This window comes from Pygocentrus nattereri, chromosome 13, assembly GCF_015220715.1.
Source record: "Pygocentrus nattereri isolate fPygNat1 chromosome 13, fPygNat1.pri, whole genome shotgun sequence".
In the NCBI taxonomy this organism is placed as follows: Eukaryota; Metazoa; Chordata; class Actinopteri; order Characiformes; family Serrasalmidae; genus Pygocentrus; species Pygocentrus nattereri.
In genome coordinates, this window is record NC_051223.1 from 16,342,309 (window position 1) to 16,355,048 (window position 12,740).

The following is a 12,740-nucleotide window of genomic DNA, read 5'->3' on the forward strand; positions in this document are numbered from 1 at the left end:
CTTTGTTATAATACCACTGACAGTTGACTGTGGAATATTTAGTAGCAAGGAACTTCACAACTGGACTTGTTGCACAGGTGGCATCCTATCACGGTACCATGCTGGAATTCACTGAGCTCCTGAGAGCGACCCATTCTTTTACAAATGTTTGTAGAAGCAGTCTGCATGCCTAGGAAGTGACTGGAACACCCGAATTCAATAATTTGGATGGGTGAGTGAATACGTTTGGCAATATAGTCTATATCACCTCGCATAGGCTTCCACAGGACCCAGAACAACATCCAATTTCAAAGGACCAAGACTTTGTAGTAGTCAAGCTCAAGACAAAGCCAAAACCAGATTAAGAGTTATAGTCTTAGTCAAACTTTGCACTGTAACATCTGGACATAAATGGTGAATTTATTCTCTGTTCCTTCAGAATAATCACCTAAAGTCAACTGACCATAAACCAAACAACATACACCCATTTTTATTATTAAGTGAAAACAGTAATAACATTCTGATCTGCCCTCTGAGGGTGTTTGATAAATACATGGTACAATGTGAATTCACACACTCCTCCAACGACATACAACAATAAGAAATGTTATTTACACAGCTGGAGAGAAATTATATTTGACATTACAGTACACGAATGCTTTACAGAGGGTATTTATTTCCGACAGGCTGCAGGACAGATTCCCTTATGTCATATAACATGCTGATTAAATCAGTTGATAAAAGGCAGTCTGACAGTTCATAATAGACATTATCATCTGACTTGTAACAGTGCAAAGATGCCATCGTTTCCTTTTTTTCACCAATGTCTTTTTTTAATATCCAGAAAAAGTGCCTCTTAAGACCAACACAGTTAGACCTTTTGAAACACAGCATGGCAATGTGATGCACGACACACAGTATGATTTCTATTGTCAAAGAAAGTTTTGATCATTTTTAAAATAGATCCAAAATAAATGCCACTATAGACTGTACAAGTTATAAAAATAAACAGAGGAGTATTTGAAAGAAAAACACATAAGAAAAATAAAAGTAAAACATCATACTTATGTGTGGCTTCATCCTGGTATATAGAGTGATATGTAGCACAATGTTGGTAAAAGTGTAAACTGGATTTTATTTCTGTGTAAACAGGGCCTGAGCTACACAATAAAACCTTCAGCAGTTACCAAACCTTAATTACTTTACAGATTCATAATACACGGCCAAAAGTTTGACAAAACATTTTTCAGAATTTCTTTACAGTGTGTTCATATGATGAATTCCTGACAGTGTGATTGAAAATATACTTTAAACACAGTAGTATGCAAACATTGAAGATACTTAAGACCTGTTAGATTAAAATGTATTAGATTTACAATGTATTAGTCTAACAAAATGGAATTTCCCAGTTAGCTATATAATCCAAAAGGTGTTCTTTTATAACTGTTATATCTTTTTTTGACACCAGACACAAGTGTAATATGCAGCATGAATTTATTTTGTACATATCTCTAGCAGCATTTTGGCTAAACAACTAGAACCTTGACACTGGAATTTTTGAGCAGCACAGGAAGAAAGTCTAAAATAGTTGATATGATAATTATTAGTTTAAGATACATTTGAAATATGATGGATTCCCATTAAAAAATATAGTCAGTCTACTGTATTGCTTCAGAATTTTAAAATACACCTTATATTATTATATTACTAAAATTTTGACCTGTTTTACGTTTCTTCATACAAGCATGCAAAACCCCCTGACGCATGCTAGAGCCAGAAAAAGTCTTTGGTTTTACTGAGTTAAAACGGCTAAGCTATGTTCTGTTGTGAATATTCTCTGAAGTTTGTCATATTTGGTCTCTCACTGGATTATTTCACTGCGTGATCATTAAAGACAGAACAAGGACCTGCATATTACTCAGTATAAGGTATAATTACAGTACATTAGTGGCAACAACTGTAACCCTTTCATATATCCAGAAGCATTATGGCTGTACTTTTTTTGTTCTGCTGGATTTGGTTTATGCTGCACGCTCAGAGCTGCTGTAATTAGGTGTGACCTTCACATGAATGAAGAGGCTGGCAGGAGAGAGACTGGAACCGTCAGCCTTCAGTAGCCGCACGTGCCTGTAAACTGCAGAACAGAAACACAATCAGTGCAGTCACAGTAAAGGAGGCTGGTATGTGCTGGTAGACTCCAGCTTTAGTGTGACCAGAGCATTAGTGGGACCAAATGGAGGAGACATGAATAACTGCTGTCAGCTAACATCCAGAGCTGTACAATCCAGCTCTAAAGGGTTCAGTATGACAACAAAGTTTTAAAAAACAAGCTTTCACTTTTGTATGAATTTCCCAATAGATTCTGGCTGCAGACATGCACTCTCAGCCAGATGTTCTCTCAGCCCCAGTGATTTCACATGCACACTGGCACAATGACAGAAAAAGCCCAACGGCACAGTAACCTTTGCTAGTGAACCCATTAAAAGTGTCTGTTGGTTCCTGGTGGTTTTCAGTAGTTCTGTGTTTTCCTGATGTTTCCTGATGGGAGTAAATCCAACATTATGTCTTATCGTTGTGGTAATTTTATTTTGAAAGTTTCCATATTTAATTACCTTATTATTGGTATGGTAATATTCAGTGTAACTCTTGTTGCCCAGCAGTACGTTTTTCCACATAAAACTGACAAAAGCACGTTTCATATCACTGACGTCATTCCAACAGCGTCTGACGATCAGAGCAACGAGCATATGGGATTCATTAAGCTATTCAACAAAGCTAAAGTTATCATCTTATTTAAATTTCCTCTTACACCTTAAATGGTGTAGCAGTTACTTTTACATGCTTGTACAGGTCCCAGAAGGTAAATATATCTCTATTTTAGTTGGAACCAAATATTTTAACAAAAAGCTGCTGAATACAAAGCCAGTTACAGTTTTGTAGAAATTCATACATGAATAAACATCTAGCACTATTTATATTTGGAGCTAGTGTTAGAAAGTAATATTGACTGTATAATGCTTTATCTATATATTCTTCAGTTATGTTTTCACCCCTTTGTACAATAAAACAATGTCAATTTTAATATTTTAATTTGATGATTAAAAATAATTATTATGTAAATATAAGGGGTTACTATTATGTAAAAGTAAGGGGACATCCAAATAATCAATAAACAATAAAAAATAATACACCATTAAACTACAAAAATAGATCTACTTAAGACCTTAAATGTATATAAATACACTGTGCACTATACACACTTTGATATATACTGAGATTATCAGAAAATTTTATTATATCATGATATACATTTTTGGCCATTCTGCCCACTCTTACTGCCTACATTAACAAAGAGACGCAAACCTGTACACATGCTGGTGAAAGGCAGTGTAAACTGGCCCAGGAAATCATTCCTGGAAGTGTGATTGTGGTCCACCACCACAAAGCAAACCAGGACCAGCTCAGGTGCATGCAACAGAAACTCTATGGTGCAGTCCCACCTGGGGCTAAAGCCTCGGTGAAAACACAAAGGACAAAACTCACATACACCCAATGGAAAAACAAGTAGAGTACAGGAGAGAGAGAAAATTAAAACAGTGTAATGTAATCATTATGGTATTATACTGTGATATTCTACCAAACTGCTTCAACATCAACAAATGTTGGACTTTTAACTGACTTTTTGCTTTATGTCACCCTAAATTATGCTAATTTTATTGAAACAAAGAACTGAAGATTCTATTTTGTTTCAGTAGTGGCAATGTTAGCTATTTTTGAGCAGAACTGCTAGCCAGTACATGACAGTTATAGACAGAGAAAATCATATTTTTTCATTAAAATTAAAAAAATAATAATTAATTGCAAAAAAATGTGTTTCAGTACTCAATAGTCATTAAGGTTTCACACTGATTTTCAGAATCTGGAAGACATTTATTTCTAAACAAAGGGATCTAACGGCTCACCATGTGGCCATGAGGGACAAAGACACAGTCTCAATTCCTGCTCTAAAATGCAGGGTTGTGGCTAAAATAAGACGCTGGGTTTAAATAGATCATAACAATTCTTGTACATATTCTAAATATCTTAAAGTCCTAAATACCTGAATGTAAATATCTAGATATCCCTTTTATTTGGTGAATTTTGCTACTTTAAGCTGCACCCACTTCTTACAGAAGCATTCAATTACACATACACCAGTTGTATAATTTCCACAGAAAAAACACTGCTTATGAGCAGCTGCACACCAGCCTAAAGCACCATAGCCCCCAGCATCGGGCTGTGGATTATTGGAACTGTGTTCTTTGGAGTGATGGAGCTCCATCCAACACCTCTGGGATGAGCTGGAGTGGCATTTGGACCCAGAACTAATCATCCAACATCAATACCTGAACGCTCTCAAGGCTGAATGCAATCGAATCCTCATAGCAAATTTCCAACATCTAGTGTAAAGTCTTCCAAATGAGTAGAGGCTGTTACTGCTAACTCTCTTGATTTTAGAAGAAACACTGAATGAGCAGGTATCTATGAACTTTTGAACATATAGTGCAGATATTGTTTGAGGCTTGTAAAGGTCGGCTGACATACCATTATTGTCGATTCGGTGTGTCTTTTTCTTGTTGTTGTCTATGGGAGCCCCATGGGTCTCCACCCACACCATAGGATCTACAATGGATTTCAGTTTCTCTGTGCCTGGCAGCTGCTGGCCTGAGATGACCTGGAACACAACAAACAGTATTAAAGTCACTACAAACTGGTCTTTAAGATGTTTGGCAAAAGTACATTGCTTCAACTTTTCTTGTTTATATTCTAACTTGTAGGCTGCTTTGTTGTTTTGCTTTAGCCTCGAACTGTCCTTCCCCTTGTTACTGAACACAGTTTGAGTTATTGGAGCCAACCAGGCTTGAGCTGCCTCAGATATCACTTCAGTGACAAGACATAATTCTGTCAGGTCATTCTGGGTGGGTCACAACATCTTTGTGAGAGGAACATTCCCAAGGGCATGATTCACCTCTGCATGATTCACCTCTGCCTGAGTAAATGTTTATTCCAGAATAAGTGACTTTTAACTGACTTGGTCTTTTTGCTTTAAGTCACCCTAAATTATGTTAATATTATTGAAACAAAGGATTCACCTCTGCATGATTCACCCCTGCATGAGTAAATGGTTATTCCAAAATAAGAGAGACCAGTCAATTTGCAGGCTAGGCCATCACAGTGGAATTGATAGTTTGGCAAAAAATGTACTATACACAATTCCTCCTACTCAAAATGTAGTCAGTCAGCCAAGACATGTTTGATATTTTACATCTGCTTATTTTGTGTTGCACTGGAGCGTCAAGGCTAATCTAGTTAACAAATAGTTTCTGTGATTAGGTAACCAGAACATGTGGGGACAACCATTAGAACCTTTGGGATAAATGTGGGTGCGAAGAAAAGTCAACGCAAGTTAATTTATATAGCACCTTTCATACACTGCAGTCATTCAAACTGCTTAACAAATGATACAATACAAAAATAATTTTAGTTATAACTTAAAAAGTAATGCAAAGGAAAGTGAAAATTCTAATTAAAATTTTGAACACATTTGTTAGGGTGTATCAAATGTTTGGAGAAACGCAAATCTGTACAAGGTGTTCAAACAGATTCCTCCATCACTTTTATTGATGGTGGTGTTATGATGGGCAGCCAGTTAGCCTAGCCAAGTGGCCGCTACCAATGATCACCCCTTTATTCACAGGAGCTGTTAGAATGTGTCTGTTTTGAGTGGCATACGCTGTTTCTGTGTGGCCACTGGTGGGTGCCACTAACCAAGCAACGTGAGAGGCAAGTGCCACTTGTTACCACTTACTGACGACAGGTCCTATTCACTAAGCACGTGCCAGTATGCACCATTTTCGGACAGCGGAGTGGCCAGATGCCAATCAAGGACTGAGCTCCTCTCTTTTAGAGGCGGCATACCTTTGTTAACAGCAGATTTTGCTGCAACCCAGCACTTATAGTGTACCGATTTGTCCCCAGGCATCTCATTATACTGTGAGACTAGCTAACAATAATGGAAACCTATAATGCTTCAGGTAGCACTGTACAAACTGCATGTCTAAGTCATCACATACTCATTTCAACCCACATCGAACTGTTGAGTAATCTACAAATATGCTTTAATGACACTGAATGGCATGCTAGTGTCTAGTTAGTACATTGTAGAGATTACTTAACAGCCTACACTGTTTGACGCAAATATCTATAACTGGTGTTAAGACTTGTTAGCTACATTAGCCTTGTAGCTCCAGTGCAAATGTAAAAAAGCAAACTCTAGACATGTCTTGGCTGTTTGACTATATGTGGGAAAAGGGGAATAATGTAAATTTGATTTGTCGTTAGACTATCACTTTAATCACTCTAAGAGTTGAGATGCACTAACCTTAATGGTGAGGAGAGTGGGGTTGTGTCCTGGTCCTCCACCTGTGTCCGGCTGGCACAGGAAGCTGGGCTTTAATACATAACCACAGTGACCGTTGGGTAAGAAACATCCCCGATTTAGATCCATCTGTTCCCCGTCAGTCTGGAAGTTCAGAGCCACAGGAGACAATGAGTACAATGCAGTGATTTAGCTGGAATGCCATTTCTACACTTCTCTATATTTGAATGCTTCTTTCAAATTCAAGTGAACTGAAGTTTACCAATCTGGCAACCGACATTCCACATGTCCTGAGGGTTGTAGTTGGATGATTGCAGGCGTTGACCAGATGGGTAGGTCCTGCTCAGATGCTGACTGTTATGCTGTAAAAATGATGTCCCTGTAAACAAAAGAGGATCTAATGAAAATGCATGCAGTGCTCAATAATGTGCATGCTGAGGTGTGTCTTTCAGAAGTTTGCATCTCTCAAAGAAAAGCAGTTTTTCTCTTAACAAAAGAGTTTTCTCTTACCTCTAATGCTTGGTGTCCAGAGTTGGCTACTTTAGTTTTAAAATGGAGCTTTGAAGCTAATCTACTTCACAATTAATGACAGCTTATACATCAACTATTAGCATCAAGCAAACCTTTTGCGAAAGTCATCACATGCTTGGCCCAAACTAAACTGAGTTGTTAAGTAATCTCAAATAGACTTTCTGCCACTGTATGACAATACTGTAAGCTGTAAAATGGAGAAAGCTAAAGCTTGAAGGTGGCTGCTACCACTGTTTTAAGCTTTGCACCATCCATTTGCTCATTATTATAGAAACCACATAAGCAAGTCTACTTGAGAATACATAACAAGTCAACACAGTTTGAGGCAAGTGTATAATGATTCATGTGTGCAGTTTGCACAATGCTAATTGGTGGAATATAAGCTTCCATGTTACTGGTTAAATACTGGTTACTAACATTAGCCTCATAGTTCAAGGCAAAACTAAGGGGCTTTTTATGGCGTCAGATTAATGTCAAAACTACGGGGCGCAAAACCACGTGAGGGCGGGCATGTGGGTGGTTTTGACAGTTTGGGATTAATAATACTGTTCATGGAATGCTTACATATTTGCAGCCACTCTTAAGTATATACAACCCCCTTGAAAGACATTATTTTCTCTATTTTAAGATACTTACATGTATTGTCCTAATCAGTATTTTCTCTAGATTACAATATTTCAAAGAGTATTACTGTGCACAACTGTACAATTGAAAAAATGGTTTTGTAGTAATACTGGAAATGGTGATGACTGTCAAGGTAGTTGAATACTTTTGTGGCAGATCAACATGATAGGCAAGTGCATTACAGAGATACAATTCCTACCTACATGTAAATTCCATGTAATCCAAATCCAAAGGTACTCTTTTGAGCCCCGGTTCCAATTTAGAGAGCAGCCCCAAGAGCACCCGTCTTCTCAGAGTGTCCTGTAAAGACAGAGAGTGAAGAGTCTGAAAGATGTTTAATGCCTCTTACAGCTCCCTCACAAAGTTTTTACATGACATGGTTATAAATACACAGCCTAATGCCTGAGATGTTTTCAGATAGTTGTGTGATAAAGTTTTGGCCTAAAACTTATTTTTTCAGATTTATGACTACCATCATCAATATTGCACATAGAATTCTGAAGACATAGGTTAACTGGTGATTTTGAAGGGTAAATAAGTAAATAAAAAGGCTGAAAGAATTTCAAAGAATTTCCTAAGTATTTCCAAAAGACCACTGTCAGCAATACATGGTTAATGGAAAATGTGGCTTTATTTTTGGCAATGATTAATAACAAAACTGCTCATTGTTTTGACAACTATCAAAAGGTCAGACATTTAGACACAATCACATATCAAAATACTGTTTGTTTTATCTCTCAACTGTCCTGGCCACTGTTAAGTGATGTTACTGTTAACTACCCCTGGCTAGCTGGCTCAAGCCAAACAGTTGTAGTGTAGCTTGATACTTTAGGAGACAAATCAACTACACCAGGGATGTCCAATCTCATCCGCAAAGGGCCCGTGGCTGCAGGTTTTCGTTGCAACAAAGCAGGAGCACACATGCTCAGTTGTCTGAAGACTGAGGGTGACTGATTCAAAGGCTGACTGATTAAGAGTGGAGTCAGGTGTGTTCTGCTGGAGTGAAACGAAAACCTGCACCCATACCGGCCCTTTGTGGACAAGACTGGACACCCCTGAACTTTTTTTGGATTGTGCGGTCAGCCACACCCCCACTTCTCTGTCTGGCAATCTGATGGATGAGTCTGGTTTGCCAGTTGCCAGGAGAACAGTACTTGTCTGACTGCACTGTGCCAAATGTAAAGTTTGGTGGAGGGGGATTATGGTGTGGGGTTGTTTTTCAGGAGTTGGGCTCGGCCCCTTAGTTTCAGTGAAAGGAACTCTTAATGCTTCAGCAGACCAAGAGATTTTGGACAATTTCATACTCCCAACTTTGTGTGAACAGTTTGGGGACGGCCCCTTCCTGTTCCAACATGACTGTGCACCAGTGCACAAAGCAAGGTCCATTAAGACATTGATGGGCGGGTTTGGTGTGAAAGAACTTGACTAGCCTGCACAGAGTCCTGCCCTCAACCCCATAGAATACCTTTGGGATTAATTAAAGCAGAGATTGCGAGCCTGGACTTCAATGTCTGACACATGCGCTTCTAGAAGGATGGTCAAAAATTCCCGTAAACACATTCCTAAACCTTGTGGAAAGCCTTCCCACAAGAGTTGAAGCTGTTATAGCTGCAAAGTGTGGGCCATCATCATATTAAACCCTATGGATTAAGAATGGGATGTCAATCAAGTTCATATGTGTGAAGGCAGATGAGCAAATACTTTTGGCAATACAGTGTGTTTGTTAATTTGTTAATAAGTTTCTACTATTTTATACATTTGGCCTATATATAATTTACATTTTACTCTGTGCTTTAAAGGAGAATTCCGATTATTAATTTTTTTGTGTGTGTAATTGAGATGTAAACAAAGTTATTTTAGAAGTAAAATAATGCATTTTAGAGACACTTTCTCAGATTTCTTTAAAGTGGGGGACAATACCAGGGTCACAATGTCTGTAACAGAAATATGGCCATCTTTAATATGGCCAAATTTATTATTATTTTTTTTTTTCATTTTATTTACTGTTTTGCAAAATCACCAGTGAATCAACATGTCTGCTGAGTTTTTATGTATAATGTTGATAACGCTAAAACAGCACAGCAGCAGAACACGCACAGAGATTCATCATTTCACTATTATAAAGACAGACAAAATAAGACAATATGGCAGAATGATGCCAAGCATGTAAAATGGAAAAGAATACAATGAATCTAGACAGTCAACCAAGAAAAAAAGTATAAATAATTATAAATGGCTGAAAATGCAAGGAAGCTCAATATCAAATAAATGAGGAATAAAGACAGACAGACAAACAGGATCATGAATATGAAAATTGCAGTATGCATTTACTTGTGCAGTACCTCGGGTGAGGGCAGGCTCTCAGAGAGCTGGTCGTTGAGGGGCTTTGTGAGCAGTTTGTCTCCCAGGATGGAGCGCAGCTGCCTGGCCATGATGGTCTGCTGCTCCACTGAACAGTGGTTCTCCAGAGAGAGAATCAGAGGATATGGAGAGGCCTGGAGAACAAACACAGGAGCAGGATAGTGCAAAACTAATCACACATACTCATGTGCGGCCCTCCAAAGAAATGCCACCCCACACCATTACTGACCCACTGCCAAACTGGTCATGCTGAAGGATGTTGCAGGTGTGACACCCACAAAGTGTTGGTCACATTTGTGATTGTTTTTGTATATTTCGTTTTACTAAATTATGAGCTTCTGATGGTATAGCTCAAACCATAGTGCTGTTGCGGAGATGCCCTGTTGGGTGTGCTGTGGCGTTGGGTAATTACAGCTGCTCGCAACTCTGCTTCTCAGATTTGAGAAGCTGTTGCACAGACAAGCCACACTACCACACTTTTCCACCCTGTTTACAGGTGAGAAAGGTTCTAAAGTACACAAAATGTACATTTGTTTGATCTCTAGATCGTAGATTGTATAAACATGTATTTTTACATGTGAGTTAAGTTGAGCAAAGTGGAAGTTTATAATTTTCTGAGAGCAAGAGCCAAAGTTGAGATGATGGGTAGTTCACAGTGTTAGCTTTTTAAAGCACAACTTTTTATATTTGTTGGTTATGGTTCTAAGGCTGTATAAATCGAAATCCTAGCCATAGTAGCCTGTGTTCGATTATATTTCTGATCTACTGATGGTCAAAACTCAGTACTAGCCTCAGTTAGCATTGCTAGCATTTTCCCATAGAGTTCCAAGTAAAATTGTCAGCATGTTAGCATTTAACCTGTTTCTCTGCTCTTGTGACCCTGCATGTAATGTTTAAACAGACACAACATATATATATAAGCTCTGCGAGGCTCTTAACACAAAACAGTGCCATTGCTGAGAGAATGTTGATTTTATTTGTACTAAAAGTTTGTAAACATGGTACTGTTTCACCAAGCTAATTATACATGTCCACATGGAATGTACTGTTAAGCCTCCATTATTTAGGAGTATATTCAGATGGGGTCTAATGGACTACTAACGTTCGTTTAGAATTCATGATGGTGTAGTGTAAGAGCTACATCTCTGCTCACTTTTGAATGTATATTTTATACATGAATGTGTCTATATAATTGTATATTGTGGACAAAACCAGTCCTGCGTGTTCGTTGATGCAAAAAAAATGAGACAAGTATATCAGACTGAAGTGAAACAAAAAGTTTTATTACAGAATTCTGGAGAGGTTACAAACAGAGAACATGCATCATGTATCTCCCAAGTAAGCTCTGACCTCCCAATGTGTTCTGACTCCTTTTATACCCTGAAGCTGAATATGTGTGTGCATATAAGCTAAACCTAAATGTGTACATGTTCCTGTTTAGTGGGTGCAATGGACATATAGTTTACCATATATGGATGTGAAAACCTCATGTTCTAACGAAAACCTCACGTTTTAACGGTTAAGCGCAGACCTACTTCAGTTTATGGCCTTGGCCAGTTTCCTGTTGCGTACATCTCTGCATGTTTGTCACAAACTGCCTGTTGTAGCCTGCCCTGCCATATGAATGCATAACTCTTTAATGCTAAGCGCGAGTTAATGCCTTCTGATATTAATAGTTAAAAGTATGCTACTACAAACATTAATACTCAAAAGTATACTACTACAAATATTAATGCTCAAAAGTATTCTACTAAAGATGTAAAAATCCACAATTCCCCCTTTTGACCTTTCCCCTGAAAGGTCAATCCTCACACGTATTCCGTGCCCCCCAGGTTAAGTGTAATATCTGCTGCCTCATCATTGTCGTCGCCTTCATCCTCACTATCATGTCCCTTTCCCAGTAGAAGCATTATAATAGTCCCCTTTAGTTCCTGTTTGTGAAACATCGAGGTGATGAATCTCTCTGCTAACGTCCTAATGCAGGGAACACACCAACAGCCGCATGTAATGAGGATGGCCAAAAATACTTCGATCGACGTGCATAGCGAAATAAACACAGCTTTCCATTTGCCAAACACCTTATCTAACCATCCCGTGATGAAGTTGTCATGCATTTCTTTAGAGAGAGCTTTGAGGCCTTCTAGGGCTTTAGTAACTGACCCATCCGGGGCGGCGTTGTTGGGGATGAATGTACAACACATATCACCAAAGATGTGACAGACAGCTCCCGTTTCCGCCAAAAGCATGTCTAGGGCCATTCTATTTTGTATAGTCATCAAAGATGTGGCTGAGAGCTGTGCGCTGAGGCCCTCAACGGCTACCTTAGTTAAATTGACGAGGCGCATGACCTGGTAATTAACGTAATTGATGCGATCTACATTTTTGTTGGGGGTGACGGGGAAGAGGGCAGAGATAACAGGAATATTTTCGAATCCTGCGGCTATTTGATCAGTTAACTTATACTCGTCGTAACCTCTGTATGATGAATTCTGACCTGCACAGTTGATGTCACACAAATCAAATGTCCATGCTGTGGAGCTGCCTAGGGTGTAGTCTAATTCTATTCCCCCATATCTACTAATACAACGGTCTTTGTTCATAGTTGATTGTCTATACACCTCATATTCCCCCTTCGCGGCTATACAGAGCTTCGAAAAAAAGATGAACATATGTGCGTTTACACATATAACACATTACATTTTCTGAACAACTGCACATTGTCTGGAGTGTGAGAGCGAAAAAACCTGTCAGGCAGCCAACCTTCCTGAAATTTCCATCAAACAATTTAGACAGGAAAAATTCTCTCACGGTTCTCCTGCCACAAGCA

At 38.7% G+C, this 12,740-nt stretch overlaps 1 protein-coding gene across 1 annotated transcript; it reads right to left on the reverse strand.

Annotated features, from left to right (window-relative positions):
- Nucleotides 1–2,000: 2,000 nt before the first annotated feature.
- On the reverse strand, nucleotides 2,001–12,513 carry LOC108424837 (1-phosphatidylinositol 4,5-bisphosphate phosphodiesterase delta-3-A-like). The gene is made up of 9 exons (XM_037544286.1): nucleotides 12,002–12,513; nucleotides 11,728–11,887; nucleotides 9,895–10,047; nucleotides 7,756–7,852; nucleotides 6,662–6,776; nucleotides 6,401–6,560; nucleotides 4,564–4,693; nucleotides 3,343–3,492; nucleotides 2,001–2,113 (listed from the first exon to the last, which is right to left on the reverse strand). The coding sequence occupies exons 1-9, from the start codon at nucleotides 12,511–12,513 to the stop codon at nucleotides 2,001–2,003; spliced, it is 1,590 nt and encodes a 529-aa protein (XP_037400183.1).
- Between the last annotated feature and the right edge of the window lie 227 nt (nucleotides 12,514–12,740).

What these genes read in the sequence shown, in the direction of transcription:
- LOC108424837 (XM_037544286.1), bottom strand. Translation starts at nt 12,513, where the DNA reads ATGAACAAAGACCGTTGTATTAGTAGATATGGGGGAATAGAATTAGAC. An exon ending in GACAACTTCATCACGGGATG is followed by an intron (nt 11,888 to 12,001) that starts GTTAGATAAGGT and finishes TCCCTGCATTAG; the next exon opens with GACGTTAGCAGAGAGATTCA. An exon ending in ACACCGAATCGACAATAATG is followed by an intron (nt 3,493 to 4,563) that starts GTATGTCAGCCG and finishes GTTTTCACCGAG; the next exon opens with GCTTTAGCCCCAGGTGGGAC.